This window comes from Balaenoptera acutorostrata, chromosome 1 (genome assembly GCF_949987535.1).
Source record: "Balaenoptera acutorostrata chromosome 1, mBalAcu1.1, whole genome shotgun sequence".
NCBI lineage: Eukaryota > Metazoa > Chordata > Mammalia > Artiodactyla > Balaenopteridae > Balaenoptera > Balaenoptera acutorostrata.
The window spans coordinates 152433057-152451742 of NC_080064.1; the positions used below are offsets into that span (position 1 = coordinate 152433057).

Below are 18686 nucleotides of genomic sequence, written 5' to 3' on the forward strand. Positions count from 1 at the left end.
TTCATTGAGCAGGTTTTTATTGAATGCCTGCCGTATCAGACAAGATCTCAGCAGGAAACAGATGTCACACTGGAGCTGAGTTAATTCAAGTAGGGTTTAATGAAGGAGCCATTTACAAAGGTGTGGGCAGGGTAACCTATAGGGGGTGATGTAGTCCTGTACCCCTCTATGGTGCAGGAGAGGGAGTGGTTACCAGAACCTGGAGTCACATCGAGAGGGCCACTTTGAGAAACTGACCTTCAGAATGGTGTGACCCGATGTGACCCTGCAGAGAAGGAGCCAAGGAATAAATACTCGGACCTGAGCATTCTTCTCTTCCCATCTGCTGGGGCTCTCCACCCAGGCAGAAGGCAAATAGCAAGGGAGTTGATGTAAGCTATAGAAGTAAGCCTCCTAGGGTGCTGGAGGATTCTGTATAGCTTGAGTGGTGGCTCTATGGATATATTCATATGTAGAAATCCATTAATATGCATATTTAAGATTCATTTTTGTTCCATAAGTTTTATCTGTTAAAAATTAAAGTAGGGACTTCCTTGGTGATGCAGTGGTTAAGAATCCGCCTGCCAGTGCAGGGGACACAGGTTCGAGCCCTCGTCCGGGAAGATCCCACATGCTGCGGCGCAACTAAGCCCATGCACCACAACTACTGAGCCTGCACTCTAGAGCCCGTGAGCCACAACTACTGAGCCCACGTGCCACAACTACTGAAGCCCACGCGCCTAGAGCCCATGCTCTGCAACAAGAGAAGCCACCGCAATGAGAAGCCCGTGCACCGCAATGAAGAGTAGCCCCTGCTCACTGCAACTAGAGAAAGCCCGCGCACAGCAACGAAGACCCAATGCAGCCAAAAATAATTAAATAAAAACAAACAAACAAATAAATAAATAAATAAATTTAAAATGAAAACAAATGAACAGGAATTAGGAGATGGAAAGAGAGACAGGGAGAAAAACACAAGGGTAGGAATGGGGGCAAGGTGGAGGAAGATTGGAGCTCAAGATATAGAAGTGGTGAGCAAGTTTTAGGAATAAAGTATCCTTAAGTTAAATTTTAAGTTGCTTGTGTTTCTGCAAAGTAAAATCTTGAGTCTCCCTAAACCTTCAGTAAAAATGTCTGTAAGCACAAAGAGTCCCTCTGACTGCTGGATTGAGAATAGACTTGCAGAGGAGAAGGGGGGGATATGTGACAGGAGTCTGCCATGGGGAAAGGCCTAAGTAGAGACAATACTTAGGACACTTTTGCAATGATCCAGTCAAGAGATGGTGCTGGAAATGGACCAGTGTGATAGCAATGAAGGTGGAAAGACAGTCAGATTTGGGTTATATTTTGAAGATAGAAACCAACAAGATTTGTTGATAAATTTGGATGTGGGTGTGAGAGAAATAAGGGAATCAAGAAAGACTCCAAGTTCTGAGGAGTTGTAATGATGGAATTGTCATATCCTGAAATGGGAAAAGTTGGAGGGGCGATTTCGTAGTAAAGATCAGAAGTTCTCTTTGGGCTGTATTAAGTATAAAATACATCAGAGACATCCCATTGGAGATGACCAGAGGTAATGGGATATACATATCTGAAGTTCTGGGGGCGGGGAGGAGAGGGGGAGGCAGTCTTTAAAAGCATATAGCTGGTAATAGAAGCCATGGGTTTATATAAGCTCACTCAGAGAAAGTACATAGGGTAAGAAGATAATATATTACCAAGCCCAAGGAATACCAGAAATTAAAGTGTGGATAAAGAGGAGGATACAAAGAGATTGAGAAAGGACAAAAACCAGGAAGAGTGTGAAAAAGCAGAAGCTACTGGGAAAGAGTTTCAAAGATAGACTGGTCATTCAAATGCATTCAGTACCGTAAGGATCAAAACAATAATAACATAAGCCTGATATGATCCTGCAGAGAGAAAACCAGGGAGTAAATGCTCTGACCTCATTCTTCTCCCTCCCATCTCCTGGGACTCTCTGCTTTGGCTAAACTCAAAGAGAGGCCAAATAGTAAGGGACTTAGTTGATGTAAGCCACTGTTGGATGTTGAAAGGGTATTTATGTATTCACACTAACAGTTACTTCACAGTGGCAAAACCAGTGATCAGCAGAGATAAATTAGCTTTTGACATATGTGTAGTACATTATGACTGACAGTGTTTTGTTCACTGTCACCTCAAAGCCATGCTGTAGAAGAAAAGACTTTTTTGTTTATGTAGCTCCAGTGTTGACAGGAAAAGATGCTTTGGAATTAATCCTCATGGAGTTCCAGCTATGTATGCTGTAAAGAAAGGCATTTCTACACAAAGTTCAGAGAGTTTCAAAACTGCTCCATGCACAGTCTGTTCACATCCTGATCTTAGAGTTGAAGGAAATAATTAAAATTGTAAATATAATCAAATAATCGCCATTGAGTTTGTGCATATACGTGTGTATATGTATATATGTGTGTGTATATCTTTTAGTATCCTTTGGGAAGAAACAGGCAGCAAATATGACTGCTTTCTGCTGTGCTTTTTAAGGGCATTTTCTACTATCAGCATGTAGTTTAATAAGCACCCACAACTTAATGTTAAGATAAATACTTTTGAAAAACACCTATTGAACTTGTTGATTAGCTCTAGTATAACATCTTTGTTATACTAGATGTTATAACGTTATAACCATAATACTAGTCTACTGTTTGTTTTTAAATGGTCATTTTGCTAATTGAATCAGACCTTTTAACTGTGGACTGTTATCCAGGATGATGATCAGAAATCTCTAAGCACTCTTTCTGTATCTAGGTCTAGCCACGCCAGTAGACTTGAAGCTGAAGTTGATCCCTATCCTGCAGCACATGCACCATGATGCAATATTGGCGTCCAGTGCTCGTGAGCTTTTACAACAGCTAGTCACATCCTATCCTTCCAACAAAATGGTGATTGTTTCTTTGCACACCTTTACTCTGCTTGCAGCTTCGTCTTTGGTTGATACGCCTAAGCAGGTAATTTCAATTTTCTTTAACTGCCTTTTCTTCAATAAACTTGCGTATTAAGTATATGCTAAAAAATAAGTAACCCATAAGTTTTGATAACATTAAAATCCCTTTCTCTGATAAAGATCAGAGAAGGTTTCATTTCCTTTTGCTTGCTTTTTTCCTCTGTTCATAGTGCTGATTCTTAGGAGCCTTGAGAGAAGTGAGGGGGAGGTGGGGGTACACGGCAGAGCATGGAGTTGGCGGGGAAAAAAAAGGGAAGAATTTAGTGTTTGAGGCCAGGTCTTGTGCTAGAACCTTGCAAGTTAAATGATAGTATATTTCTATACAAGAGGAGAAAGAGGCCCAAACATGGGCATATGGCAAATACATGACAGGGCTGTAATTCGAAATGAGCCCTGTCTCAAATATAAGTTTCGCTAACTTACACTGCGTCCCTAATGATAATTTCAGTGACAGTATCATTCATGGAGTGACTTATTTCCTTTGTAGATTCAGCTTCTATTGCAGTATTTGAAGAATGACCCCAGGAAAGCAGTAAAGAGACTTGCTATTCAAGATCTGAAATTACTTGCCAGTAAAACACCACATACTTGGAGTAGGGAAAACATTCAGGTATGCAGAACTTTGAACATTAATATTTTATATAGAAAAATAATATAGCATTATAATAGAGCATATTGTTTTGCTTTACATTTTTATATTGGGTTGGCCAAAAGGTTTCTTCGGTTTTTTCTGTAAGATCGCTCTAGTGGCACTTAGTTGTCTTTAACTTCATTCGAAACAATTTTGTTAGATTGTGTGTGACAGCTGTCATATCAGCGTACATTTAATACAAGACTTATCAAAATTGGTGAATTTTTGTGTAGCCATTTTAATATTGAAGATGGAAGAAAACATTTTCGACCTATTATGCTTTATTATTTCAAGAAAGGTAAAAACGCAACTGAAACGCAAAAAAAAGATTTGTGCAGTGTATGGAGAAGGTGCTGTCACTAACTGAACATGTCAAAAGTGGTTTGTGAGGTTTCGTGCTGGAGATTTCTCGCTGGACGATGCTCCACGGTTGGATACTCCAGTTGAAGTTGATAGCCATCAAACTGAGACATTGAGAACAATCAACATTATACCCCACAGAAGATAGCTGACGTACTCAAAATATCCAAATCAAGCACTGAAAATCATTTACACCAGCTTGATTATGTTAATCGCTTTGATGTTTGGGTTCCACATAAGTTATATTTCCACGTGTGATTCTCTACTTAAACGTAACAAAAACGTTTAGTTATTAAAACAAATTGTGTATACGTGTAGCTGATTCACTTTGTTATACAGCAGAAACTAACACAACATTGTAAAGCAATTATACTCCAATAAAGATGTTAAAAAAAAAACAAAAACAAATTGCAACAGGCGATGAAAAGTGGATACTGTACAGTAATGTGGAACAGAAGAGATCGTGGGGCAAGCGAAATGAACCACCACCAACCACACCAAAGGCCGGTCTTCATCCGGAGAAGGTGATGTTGTGTATGTGGTGGGATTGGAAGGGAGTCCTGTATTATGAGCACCTTCCGGAAAACCAAAGGATTAATTGCAACAAGTACTACTCCCAGTTAGACCAACTGAAAGTAGCACTCGACGAAAAGTGTCTAGAATTAGTCAGTAGACTAATCTTTCATCAAGATAATGCAAGACAGAATGTTTCTTTGATGACCAGGCAAAAACTGTTAGAGCTTGGCTGGGAAGTTCTGATTCATCCGCCGTATTCACCAGGCAGTGCACCTTCGGATTTCCATTTGTTTTGGTCTTTACAAAATTCTCTTAATGGAAAAAAATTTCAATTCCCTGGAAGACTGTAAAAGGCACCTGGAACAGTTCTTTGCTCAAAAAGATAAAAAGTTTTGGGAAGATGGAATTATGAAGTTGCCTAAAAAATGACAGAAGGTAGTGGCACAAAAGGGTGAATATGTTGTTCAGTAATGCTTTTGGTGGAAATGAAAAAGGTGTCTTTTAGTTTTACTTACAAACCGAAGGCACTTTTTGGCCAACCCAATATTATCTTTGTCGTTTTCTAAGTGTTTCAATCTAAAAAATTTCTAAGAGCATTGTTGATATTGGTGGCAGAAGTTAGAAGTGGCAAAGTAAATATATAAAACTTCTTTCTTTTTTTCCCTTTATTTTTTTCCCAGTTTTATTGAGATATAATTGACATAGAGCATTGTATAAGTTTTAGGTGTACAGTGTAATGATTTGACTTAACATCATGAAATTATTACACAATAAGTTTAGTGAACATCCATCATCTCCTAGATACAAAATTAAAGAATTTAAAAAATATTTTGTGTGATAAGAACTCTTAGGATTTACTTTCTTAACAACTTTCATACATAACTTAACAGCAGTGTTAATTACATTTATCATGCTATACATTACATTCCTGGTACTTATTTATCTTATAACTGGAAGTTTGTGCCTTTTGGCTGCTTTCATCCAACTACCCCCTGCCTCTGGTAACCACAAATCTGATCTCTTTATCTATGAGTTTGTTTGTATGTTTGTTTGTGTGCTTGCTTTTGAAGTATAACTGAGCTACAACACTGTGTTAAGTTTCTGTTACACAACATAGTAATCTTTTTCTATACATTTCAAAACGATCACCGTGATAAGTCTAGTTATGCTGTGTCACCATACAAAGATATTACTTAGTTATTGAAAAATTTACATCCTTTAATGTTCAGGTTTGTTTTAGTGAATTAGACTTGCCTCTCAGTTTCTTTTTAATTGTCCCATAGCAGCACCAAGGCTAACTGAGAAGCCCAGTTAAATTGTTTATTTTATTCTTGTCTCCTTTACTCAATTTAGGGAGAACAGTTTTGGTGCTGACTGTATTTATTAGAGAAAGGTACTGGATGGGTAACTAAGCGAAGTGTATTTCTCCTTTTCACACAGAGGAAAAGACATTCTTAAGTTTTCTTTTGTAAATACAAGAACAGATCTCAATCTCTAGACTTTTAATGTGACATCTTTTATAGCATTTCCTAGGTTAAATTAATGTTTTATATTTATTTTTTCTCAAAGTGGAACCCTACTTGTTTACCCATTACTGATGACAGATGCACCACTTTTAAAAAAATGCTGCTTGAAGTGAAATGGAAAATTGTCAGAAATAAATCTTACTTTCATGGATTTTATTATCTCTTGATATGATCATAGCTACAGTGTAACAAAAACCTTTGAATTTCAGATTATGAAAACTGAGCTGCTGTGTTTTTTTTGTTTGTTTGCAATTTTCTAAACATGTTTGATATATTATGATTGATAGTCACAAATATCCCAAGACATAAGGACAGTAATTAGTATTTGCACTTAATAGATGAGCAAATTAGGGTTCAGAGAGGCTTAATATGCTTAAGAGAGCTTCTTAAGAGGACTTACTTAAGAATTAAGAGAGCTCTGTCCTCTGGTTTTTTTTTCTACTAAACATATTATCCAAGAAGAGAATGTGCTCAGTCACTTTAGGGAACCAAACCAAGTGAGAGCACTGTATTATTCTATCTCATTTCTTTCCTTATTTTCAGATAAATCACACATACAAAAAAGTATGTACAATGTATATTTAATAGTTTAAGTAATAATTGTAAATCAAAACCCATGTAACCACCATCCAGCTAGAAAGAGAACACGGCAAAATCACAGAACCCTGCTTCCTTCTCTCACATGGTTCTCCCGGATCAGAGCCTTAATACCCACCCAATGGAAACCACTGTTTTGACCTTTGTGATAATCATTTCTTTGCTCTTTATAGTTTTACCACCTATATACATGCCTCCCTAAAAATATTGTTTAGTTTTGTTTGTTTTTACTTCTTTTGCTCAACATTATACTGATGAGACTCATTCATGTGGTTGCATGTTTTTTTCCTTTAATTGCTATACAGTTGTCCCTTGATATCTTTGGGAGATTGGTTCTAGTACCCCCTGCTGAATACCAAAATCCTCAGATGCTCAAGTTCCTTGTGTAAAATGGTATAGTTTTTGCATATAACCTATGTATATCCTCCTATATACTTTAAATCATCTTTAGATTACTTACAATACCTAATATAATGTAAATATTATGTAAGTAGTTGTAAATAAAATGTAAATTCAGTGTAAATAGTTGCCCTTTCCATGCTCTGAAATGGTTAAGAGCTATGACATAAGAATTTTCGGTCTTCTGAGGGTATAGCTTTAAAAGTGCCGTAAGTCCATCTGAACCTGGAACTTCTTCCAGGGATAGAGTTTTGAGAATATTTCCAATTACTTACATGGTTATTGCCCTATCAAAGTTTTCTACCTCTTGAATCAGTTTTGATAATTCGTTTTCCATTTAATTTATTTTGCAGATTCATTAGTATCAGTATAAAGAACCTTTATAATTTTTAGTATCTCCGTGTTTAAAATTTTATCTTTATTTTATTCTTACTATTGTGTTTGTGTTTATATTTCCCTTTTCTTGCCAGAAGCATGGCTTTCTTGTGCCTTTCAAGTGGTTGGTACATTTATTTTTATTCTTCTGTTTAATAATGAAAGCACTTAAGGCTATTAATTTTCTTCTTAGTGCAGGTTGGCCACATTCCATAAATTACAACTTTTAGTGTTCCCTTTGCCATTAATTTGAAATGCACTTTTTAAGTCAGATTTTGTGGTATAATTTAATTACAGAAACTTTTCTAGGTACACAGTTCTAGATATGCAGTTCAAATTTTGACAGATGTGTACAGTTGTGTAACTACCACCACAATTGTGATATAGAACATTTTCAAATCACTCCAGAGTTCCTTTGGGCCCCTCTAGTCAGTCTTTCTCCTAACCCCTGACTAGTACTGAACTGATTTCTATCCCTATAATTTTGCCTTTCCCAAATATAAATGGAATCATACAATACGTAGCCTTTTGGGTATGGCTTCTTTGGCTTAACATAATGCTTAGCATAATTCACTCATGTTGTAACATGAAGCAGTAGTTCGTTCCGTTTTACTGCTGAGTAGTATCCCAGTATATGGACCATAGTTTATTTATCCATTGACAGCTTCATGGACATTTGAATTGTTTCCAGGTTTTTTTTGTTTTTGTTTTTTTGCTATTGTAAATAAAGCTTCTATTGTACAGATCTTTGTAGGACATTTCTTGGGTATATACCTAGGAGTAGAATTGTTGGGTTGTGTGGTAAATGTATGTTTAACTTTGTAAGAAACTGCCAAACTGTTTTATATAATGGCTGTACCATTTTACATACTCACCGGCAATGTATGAGTTGTAGTTCTTTATCCTTGCTAGCACTTTTTATTGTATGGTTTTGTAATTTTAGCCTTTTGAATAGTTGTGTAGTGGTATCCCATTGTGGTTTTAATTTGCGTTTCCCTAATGACAAATGATGTTGAACATCTTATAGGCTTGTCATCCAGATCTCTTCTTTAGTGAAGTGCCTGCTCTAATCTTTTATGCTGCTTTTTTTTTTTTTTAGGTTTTCTTCTTGTTACTGAGCTCCTTATATATTCCAGATACAAATACTTTATCAGATGTGTATTTTGCAGATATTTTCTGCCAGTATGTGCCTTGAATACAGTATCTTTTGAAGAACAGAAGTTTTTTTGTTTTGATGAAATGTAGTTTATCAATTTTTTTTTTTCCTTTTGGGGTTGTATTTTTGTTTTTTATCTAGGAAGTCTTTACCTAACCCAAAGTCTCAAAGATTTTCTCATATATTTTCGTCTAGAAGTTTTATAGTTTTAAGTTTTATATTTAGCTCTATGTAATCCATTTTGAGTTGACTGTTGTATATGGTGCAAGGTAGGAATCGAGGTGTGTTTGGATAGCCAGGTGTTCCAGCACCATTTGTTAAAAAGACTATCCTTTCTCTGTGAATTACCTTAGCATCTTTGTTGAAAATGAGTTGACCTTATCTATATAGGTCTATTTCTAGATTCTGTTCTGTTCCTTTGGTCCGTGTATCTGTTCTTAAGTCAATAGCACACAATTTTGATTTCTGTAGCTTGGAATTCTGTAAGTCTTGGCATCAGGTACTGTGAGTCCTCTACCTTTGTATTTCTTTATTTTGGGTGTTCTAGGTCCTTTGCCTTTCCATACAAAATTTCGAACCAATTTGTCAATTTCTACAAAAAAGTCTGCTAGAATTTTGATTGGTATTTGCATCTATAGATCAATTTGGAAAGAATTGACATCTTAATAGTATTGAGTTTTCTAATCTATGAACATGGCATATCTCTCCATTTATTTAGATCTTCCTCAATTTCTCATCAGTGGTTTTTAGTTTTCAGCATACAAATTTTACTTATATTCTGTGAGATATTCCTAGGTGTTTCATGGTTTTTGGTTGCAGAATCGTCTCTCTGTATTGCATCTGCTGATTCAACCAACCACCAATGACTCAAAAGTATTGCAAAGAAAATCCCAAGAAGTCCCAAAAAGCAAAACTTGAATTTGCCACCTGCCAGCAATTATTTACATAGCATTTACATTGTGTTAGGTATTATAAGTAATCTAGAGATGATTTAAAGTATGTGGGAGGATGTGCGTATGCAATTTATATGCAAATACTACACCAGTAGTATTTGAACATCTGTAGATTTTGGTATCCTCAGCAGGGAGTGGGGGGGGGGGGTCCTGGAACCCCTGCGGATACTGAGGGGCGACTGTACTGTAAATGATTTTGTTCTTTTAATTTCCATGAGAGCAGTTTTGATTTCCTCTTTGACCATGGAATTAGTTTAAATAATGTTTTTATCCCCTTTTTTCTTATTCTTCTTTTATCCCATTTATTAAGATGTAACTGACATACATCACATACATAAGTTTAAGCATAATGGTTTGACTTACAAATATTATGAAATGATTAACACAGTAAATTTAGTTAGCATCCATCATCTCATATAGATAAAAAGAAAAACAAGAAAAAAATTTTTTTTTGCTTATGATGAGAACTCTTAGGATTTACTGTAACAATTTTCCTATATAACATACAGCAGTGTTAACTACAGTCATCATGTTGTGCATTACATCCCTAGTACTTATTTTTCTTATAACTGGAAGTTTCTATTTTTGACGTGATAAGCTTTTTATATTTGTTGATGGAATTTTTGTTGTTGTTAACCTTTTGTTATTAATTCCTCATGTTAAGGTTTCTTTGTGGCACAGTGTAGGATCATTTTTTGTAAACAGTTCACAGAATTTGAAAAGACAGTATATTTTCTATATAATGTAATATATATATATTAAGTAATACAGATAAATATATAATATATATATTATGTGTTAATATATATTATTAATATATATTTCAGTATAAAACTGTATGAAATCTTATTGATACTATTCAAGTATACTATATCTTAAATTAGTTTCTCTTTTTGATCTGTGAAGTTTTGATATTCATTAGCTTCTCATGCCAATTTATATGTCACCATTTTAATTTAAAAATCTTAATGCTATCTTGTTCCACAGATAGAACTTTTATTAATGTAAAAGAATCCTCTCTCCTATTTAAAGCTATTTTGGCCTCAAAATAGTTTGGCCTTACATAGTTCTTTATGTAATATTAATATTGCCTCTTGTTTATTTTTCTTTCCACATATCTATCAGGTCTTTGCCAATTTTGTTATCCTCAGCCTTTCTCTGTCATTTATGTTTGATTCTTATAAATAGCATATAATTAGATTTACCTCTTTAGACTTAATCTGAGTCTTTTTTAGTAGTATAACTTATTTACATTTATTGATGTAACTGAGTTTTTGTACTTCTTTTATAAACAGTCTTATTTTAGACTGTTTATAATGTGTCCTTTTTTGTTTCCTTTGTTTCATTACTTTGTTATTTTGGTCAAGTTTTCACTGTTGCTTTATTCTCTAGTGAATTAAAAAGATTTTAGCATGGTAATTAAACATTCTTACTTTCCTACCTCTATATTTAATATATTAATATAAGAACTTGTGTATCTCTATAAAGAATGAAAAGTATGGTGGTTGAAATATTGCAAATTTAGCAGGCTTAAATTCTCCTCTTTTCTACTCCCCTTCATTCCCTCCTCCCCCTGTATGTTGTTAAAATAATCTGGAATTTAATTACCAGTTACTTTTTTTATACTATGCAGTTATCGTATGAAATTTTTTTTGTAATATTTGCATTGAACTTCACAACCGCATTAATGGTTACTTAAGTGTTAACTGTTTTGTTGATTTCACAGCTTAGGAGTATTTCTTCAATATACCACGTCTTCCTTGAAGTTTTTTGTTCTTATTTATCTTTATCTTTCTTGTGGCTTTTTTCTTTAGTTCTTTTTAATTGAAAATACATGTTATTAAATATTTGTCTCTCCCACAAAGAATTTTTTCCCACTGTGCCTGAAATCTGAGCATATTGATTTTAATTAAATGGATGTGGTCAAATAATCATTTTTTCAAAGCCTGGGTGTATTTTTGAAAATATTGAAATAGAGCAGAAGAAAACAGTTCTAATGATTTAACCTTTACAAGGTAATAGCTTGTTGATTTCAAATTTAAATTTTACTCTCAGTCACCAAGAGTAATTATTTTTCTTCAAGGTTTTCCTCCCTCCTTCTTTTCTTTCTTCATTCTTTCCTCCCTTTCTTCCTCTCAGCCAGTCTTATCACTGCTGATTGATTTTTGAGTTTTGGTATTTCAGGTGCAAATTGTGTGCATTCTATTGCTATTTTTACGGGTGTGTTGGTAGGTATTATAATTTCCACCTGTAATCAGATATTCCAGGTTTAAAGGAAATACTTTCATTCTGAATGTCTTAAAAACCTGAAGGAAGGAAGGGCCTAAATCAAGGCCCAAGTATAGCGTATTATTGTTAAGGTAGACAAAAACAAATAATTTCATAGGAACAAAAATATTTTTTCATGTGTTTGTATTTCTCTTTGGATTTTTTTTATATGTCTTGCTATAATATCCATTTGTGTTGATCAGTATTAATAGTTTACACTATTCTGATGTTACTGTCTTATCTGAAGAGGTTGATTTATGCAACCTGTCTGTTACACAGCAAAAGATTATTTGTTCTGGGTATTCTCAAAGACGTAATTTTATTTTTGACTTGATCTCTCCTAAGATTTCTGATTGTATCTTACCTGATCCTAGAAGGAATGACAAGTTAAACATGAGAATTAGCTCTTTTAATAATCTTTTTCTTTTTGTAGTTAGTACAATGGAGACATAGAAAATTTAGAGGTATTATGTGTCTGGCAGAGTACTTTTGTTTATTTTTAATTGAAGTATTGTTGACATACAATATTATATTAGTTTCAGGTGTATAACATAGTGATTCAATATTTAAATACGTTATGAAATGATCACCACAATAAATCTAGTAACCATTTGTCCTCATACAGACTTACTACAGTATTATTGACCATGTTTCTTATGCTGTACATCACATGCTGTGACTTATTATATGACTGAAAGTTTGTACCTCTTAATCCCCTTCACAGAGTACTTTTAACATGACATTTTTCTTTATTTTGAAGATTATAAACTTTCTGCCATGCTTTTTTGGAACACATCCCTGGTGGCCAGTCCCATTCTATAGTAGAGGAGAAGCCCCCATTTAGGAGCTGACCCAGAAAACAGTAATTCAGGACAGAGCCTCAGTTGAGCAGTGAGTTAAACCAGCCTGGAGAGAGAAATTCAGACCAAATAGTCAGTGACAGTGACAGTGACAGTGGTGGTGTGTGAGAAAGGGGGCTCCATTTGAAGAGTTAGATTTTTCCTTTTTGTTCATTTGAAAAATGGTCCTGGTAAGAACAATTTTGTAATAGGTAACATCCTTGAAACAGAAACTTGAACCATATTTCATCATTGAAATATGACTGATGTGCTATTTCTGGGGAACTTTGATGTGCTCCATTAAGCTTACTACATTGAATTAATGGACCTTTAAACCAGTATGTAATTACAGAGAGCATTTTAGGTATCCAGTACTGTGCAAAGTGACAGAAATTAGAAGATAACACTGTAGATAATTTTATAGATTTTTGAACGTTTTGTTCAATTTTTTAAATGGTAAATCTTTTCTTCTTTAAAATTATTAATATCATCATCTTATGTAACATGTCTCAACATTCTTGATTATCCCAAAAGGTTAAATATCTGTTATACATAGAGCACTTTATAAGACGTAATTTTGAATATGTGTAAATACAGGACATAACCTATGGGGCTATTTGGTTAATAATTTTATTCCTAAGTACAAACTAACAGTACAAGGCAGAACAATTTAGGCAGTAAAAAGTGGATAAATGGAGGTAGCCTACGTATTTAAATAAATAAATTAAAACTGTAATATTACCAAATGGCAATGACTTTTTTTTTCTTTTGTAAAAAAGCTTTCTTTTGAACTTCAAAAATAGCATCTATATCTGCTTTTTTTTAAATTAAGTAATTAATTAATTTACTTTTGGCTGTGTTGGGTCTTCGTTTCTGTGCGATGGCTTTCTCTAGTTACGGCAAGCAGGGGCCGCTCTTCATCGCGGTGCGCGGGCCTCTCACTATCATGGCCTCTCTTGTTGCGGAGCACAGGCTCCAGACGCGCAGGCTCAGTAGTTGTGGCTCACGAGCCTAGTTGCTCCGCGGCATGTGGGATCTTCCCAGACAAGGGCTCGAACTCGTGTCCCCTGCATTGGCAGGCAGATTCTCAACCACTGCGCCACCAAGGAAGCCCTATATCTGCTTTTATATCTTCATCCCCTACTCGTTCTTTAACATACTTGCTTATAGGTCTGTTTCCTTATTACTTTGCTTAGTTACTTTAAAAGATCACCAGTGTTCTTCTTAATGCTAAATCCAGAGCCTTTTTCTGCCTTTATCATCTTTCCTTTTGATACATTGGACACTGTCAGCACCCCCCTTCTTTGGTCCTTAACTGTCCTCACTTACTCTTCCCGCTCTCTGAACTGCACCTTCTCTGGATTCTTCACTCCCCCTTTTCCTCGGAGTTGAATCTTTGAGTTGACTTCAGTCTAGGCCCTTTCTTCCATTTCTTCTCTGCCACTCTGAGGGCTTCCCTTAATATAAGCACATGCGTCTTCTAACAGTCTAGTCCTCTTACCTGAGCTCAGTTGCTCTCCAGCATAGTAGCTTGCAGAGGTTGTGAAGTGCTTTGACTCTCAGTAGCAGTTTAATCTTACAGACAATAGATATCACTGCCCGCCTTATATTTTATTTTAAATTTCACTTCCTTTCTTTGCCAGTATATTCATGTGTCAAAATTCAAATGCTACAAAAGGCTATACAGTAAAATATTTCCCACTCTTCTGCCATCCACTCAGCTCCTTTGCCCAGTGGCAACCAGTGTCTAATTTTTTATATGTTTTTCCAGAGATGTATAAATTCTGTATAAATCTTTACCCCCATTTTACAAAGAAGTTGAGACTCAAAGATTTCAGTAATTGGCTCAGATCACAGAGATGGTGAGCGGCAAAGCCAGAATTCTAATGAGAGTCTTCCAGTTAAAAATCTGCTACAGGGCTTCCCTGGTGGTGCAGTGGTTGAGAATCTGCCTGCCAACTCAGGGGACACGGGTTCGAGCCCTGGTCTGGGAAGATCCCACGTGCCGCGGAGCAACTAGGTCCGTGAGCCACAATTACTGAGCCTGCGCGTCTGGAGCCTGTGCTCCGCAACAAGAGAGGCCACGATAGTGAGAGGCCCGCCCAACGCGATGAAGAGTGGCCCCCACTTGCCGCAACTAGAGAAAGCCCTCGCACAGAAACGAAGACCCAACACAGCCATAAATAAATAAATAAATAAAAATTTAAAAACTCAACTTCATGCCCATTAAAAAAAAAAAAATCTGCTACATCTCAGATTCCAAATGCCTGGTGGATATTTCTTCTTGGACTTCATATCTCTTCCTGTTTTCTGTTCTTACTCAAAAATTAGTTTATCCACATAAATTCTCAGTCTTTGTAAATGGAACCAACATTCTCTGGTCATCAGTTTTGAAATTTTGTAATAATAATTGAATCCTTCTTGTTCATTCCCTCGTATACAATCTCCTTCAAAATGTCTCTCATGTTTATCCTCTACTCTCCATTCCTGCCACCGAGTTCTAGTTCAGGCCATCACCAATCACAGCCTGCCTGGATTACTGCCATAAGCTACAGGATGGCTCTTTACCTCTCAACTTTCTTTGTTAACTTGTTGTGTTTACCATTGCCAGAATAATCTTCCCAACACTTTAGATGACGTTATTCCTCTCCAGTGGCTTCCTTTTTCCTTTCTCATCCTGTTTAAATTACTCTGCCTAATATTCAAGGCCCTCTATAATCTGGCCTAATCTTCCCTACTCAATATTTCTCTCTGTTAGCCTTCATCCCTTTTGGATATATCTCCTCTTACCGCAAATAAACACTTCATATTCTGGCCTTGTTGCCCCAGTTCTTGTTTGTATCACATAGACTGTCTTCCCTTCCATTACCAAAAACCTACTTTGTGTTTCAAGTCCATTTCCATGCCTTCCACAATAATGTTTGCTGCTGCTGCTGCTATTTTTGTTATTAACTAAGTTTTTCTTTCAATTGAAAAAGTATACATGCACGTGATAAAATTAAACAGTTCATAGGTGTGCAGTGAGCAAAATATAAGTGTCTTCTATCTCTTCCCTCAGGTCTCCTCTGTAGAGGTGATCACTGTTACTAGTTTCTTAGGTATCCTTCCTGAATTTTTTCATCCACACGCAAGCATGTGTATGTCCCATCTTTTTTCTGTACAAATGCAAATATACTCTATGCATGTTAAGAACTTTCTGTCACTTAGGAATGCATCTTAGGGGGGGCTTCTCTGGTGGCGCAGTGGTTAAGAACCCACCTGCCATTGCAGGGGACACGGGTTCGAGCCCTGGTCCCGGAGGATCCCACATGCCGCAGAGCAGCTAGGCCCGTGCGCCACAACTGCTGAGCCTGCGCTCTAGAGCCCGTGAGCCACAACTACTGAACCCGAGTGCCACAGCTGCTGAGGCTCGTGTGCCTAGAGCCCATGCTCCACAACAAGAGAAGCTGCCACAATGAGAAGCCCACGCACTGCAATGAAGAGTGGCCCCCGCTCACCGCAACTAGAGAAGAGCCTGCACACAGCAATGAAGACCCAATGCAGCCAAAAATACAATAAATTAGAAAAAAAAAAAAAAAAAGAATGCATCTTGGGGAACATCTCATATTAGCACATAAATCCACTGCATTCTTTTACCAGTACCAGCTGTGTGGTATTCTCTCTTTATTCCCAGTCCCCCACTGATGGACGCTAGAGTTGTTTCCAGTATTTTTGCTGTTGCCGTTTACATTGCTCCATTGATGAGTTTGTTAAAAAAAGTTGCCTTTGTGAACATAAATTTCTAAAAGAGGAATTTGGGGGCTCAGTGATACATATATATATATAAAAAATATTTTTATATTTATTGCCAATTATCCGTCAATGAAATTTACACCCTTTTACCTTTCTATCAGCAGTGTGTAAGTGCCTATTTCCCCCACGCTGTTTTCAGTGTTATGTATTACTAAACTTTAATCTTGGCCAATCAGATTGGTGAAAGCAACTCATTTTAATTTAAATTTTTCAAATTATGAGTGTGGTTTAACATCTTATATTTTAAAAACATTTATATAAATTCTGTGAACTACTGATTTTTCTTTTGGGCTGCTTGCCTATTTATTACTAAGAACTTTTTATAAAGATTATTGGGCCTTTGTTGATCTTACAAGATACAAATTTTTTTCCCCAATTTTGGCACTTATCTTTTTACTTTTTCTTTTCCCATGTTAAATCTTAGTACTTTCTACAGTTTTGTTTTTTATTTGCCATAAAAAGGAAGCAAGAATCAAGTTTTATTTTGTCCAGATGACTGGGCCAGTTGCCCTTGAACTGTGTATTGAATAGTCTCTGATTTGAAATGCCATTATCATATATTAAATTCTGTGTGTATTTGAACCTATTTCTGGGACCAGTTCTCTTTTGATTTCTGTCCACAAGTAGGAAAAACTTATTTTATTCCTATAGATTACATTTTAATATTTGGTAAGGCTTGTTTTGTTTGTCATTATACTTTGTCAGAATTTTCTGCATATTTTCTGATTTGTAAACAGGTTATCTAAGTTCTCCCCTCCCCCCAAGATTCTGTTGATATTTTTATCAGGGTCATATTAAATTTATTGTTTAACCCTTTCTGAAATTTTATTTTATTTTATTGAAGAATGTTTTCTTTCTTTTTTCTTTTAATTTCTTATTTTTTTGGCCACGCCGTGCGGCCTGCGGATCTTAGTTCCCCAACCAGGGATCAGTCCCACGCCCCCTGCAGTGGAAGCGCAGAATCTTAACCACTGGACCGCCAGGGAAGTCCCTGAAATTTTATTTTTAATTGTTTCCCTAGTCTTTCAATTTTGCTCATTTTCTGAAACTTTGTCTTTGTGAGAGAATGGGAGTTGGTTTAATTTAACAGGACAGTTATTTGACCATTTACATTACATGCAATAATGTTATAGAGTCCTAAGAGTAACTATACAGGATGAGCCAAGACTCACTGTACTAGGAGCACATATTCAAGGTTAACTGCAGTGAAAGAAAAACTAGCATCTTGATTTTGGTAATACTTCAGATCACCTTAGTCAAGAGTAGAGTAAACGACCTGAAATGGACGAGGATAGATAGATAGCTCACTCACTTATTAGCTAGATAGAATGCTACACTCTCTACTATTTAAAAAAAATATATATATATGTATATATATATATATATATATATATATACACACACATATATACATATGAACTAATATCTGTCAGGTAAGCAAAATATATTGGAGGTTCTGCTTGTGAGGACTAAATAGTACATAATTCATAGTGATCTTAATAAAAAGTCATTCATTATGACTTTTTTTAAATATTATTTTTTAGAACAGGTATAGATCTACAGAAAAATGGAGACTATAGTACAGAGGACTCCCACATACCCACATCCAGTTTCCCCAATTATTGATATTTTACATGAGTATGGTATATTTGTTACACTCAGTGAACCAATATTGGTACATTATTGTTATTAACCAAAACTCATACTCTGTTCTGATTTCTTTAGTTTTTACCCAGTGTCTTTTTTTTGTTCCAGATCCCATGTAGGATACAACATTATATTTAGCTAATGTGTCTCCTTAGGTTCCTCTTGGCTGTGGCAATTTGAAGTTTTTTATCATGGAGAAAAAGATATAATTTTTCTAAAAGCTAGAAAATTTAAAACGAGTAGACAATTTTAAGGTATACTGATGTTTTAACTTCTGTATTCCTTTCTCTTCTGCATTTCAGGCACTCTGTGAATGTGCCCTCCAGACTCCTTATGACAGCTTGAAACTTGGGATGTTGTCTGTTCTTTCCACGCTGTCAGGGACCATCGCCGTCAAACATTACTTCAGCATAGCTTCAGGTAAAGAAGAGAAGAAAGGAGATAATATATGGATAACATGCTAATCCTTTATTCATGTTGATATTTCAAGTCGTTTCCTCTGTAAAGCTTCAAATCAGGAAAGGTTTCAATTTCATATGGTTATATGTTAGGAATTTCTTTGAAAATGATTTCTTAACTAATTCCTAAGATAATAAAATCTTGCATCTTTGATCTTAACTCAAGGCTATAGTTTTTCTCGATTTGCCCTTTTTTGCATTATATGT

The 18686-nt window shown here is 35.7% G+C and overlaps 1 protein-coding gene across 2 annotated transcripts in view; it reads left to right on the top strand.

Annotated features, from left to right (window-relative positions):
* The window catches only part of INTS7 (integrator complex subunit 7), a 90606-nt gene that overhangs the window by 21404 nt on the left and 50516 nt on the right, over positions 1-18686 (top strand). For both annotated transcript variants that reach the window (XM_057526109.1, XM_057526120.1), the window contains 3 exons: positions 2767-2966; positions 3450-3572; positions 18324-18441. In XM_057526109.1, the coding sequence (XP_057382092.1) occupies positions 2767-2966; positions 3450-3572; positions 18324-18441 (441 nt within the window). The remainder of the gene's footprint in view (positions 1-2766; positions 2967-3449; positions 3573-18323; positions 18442-18686) is intronic.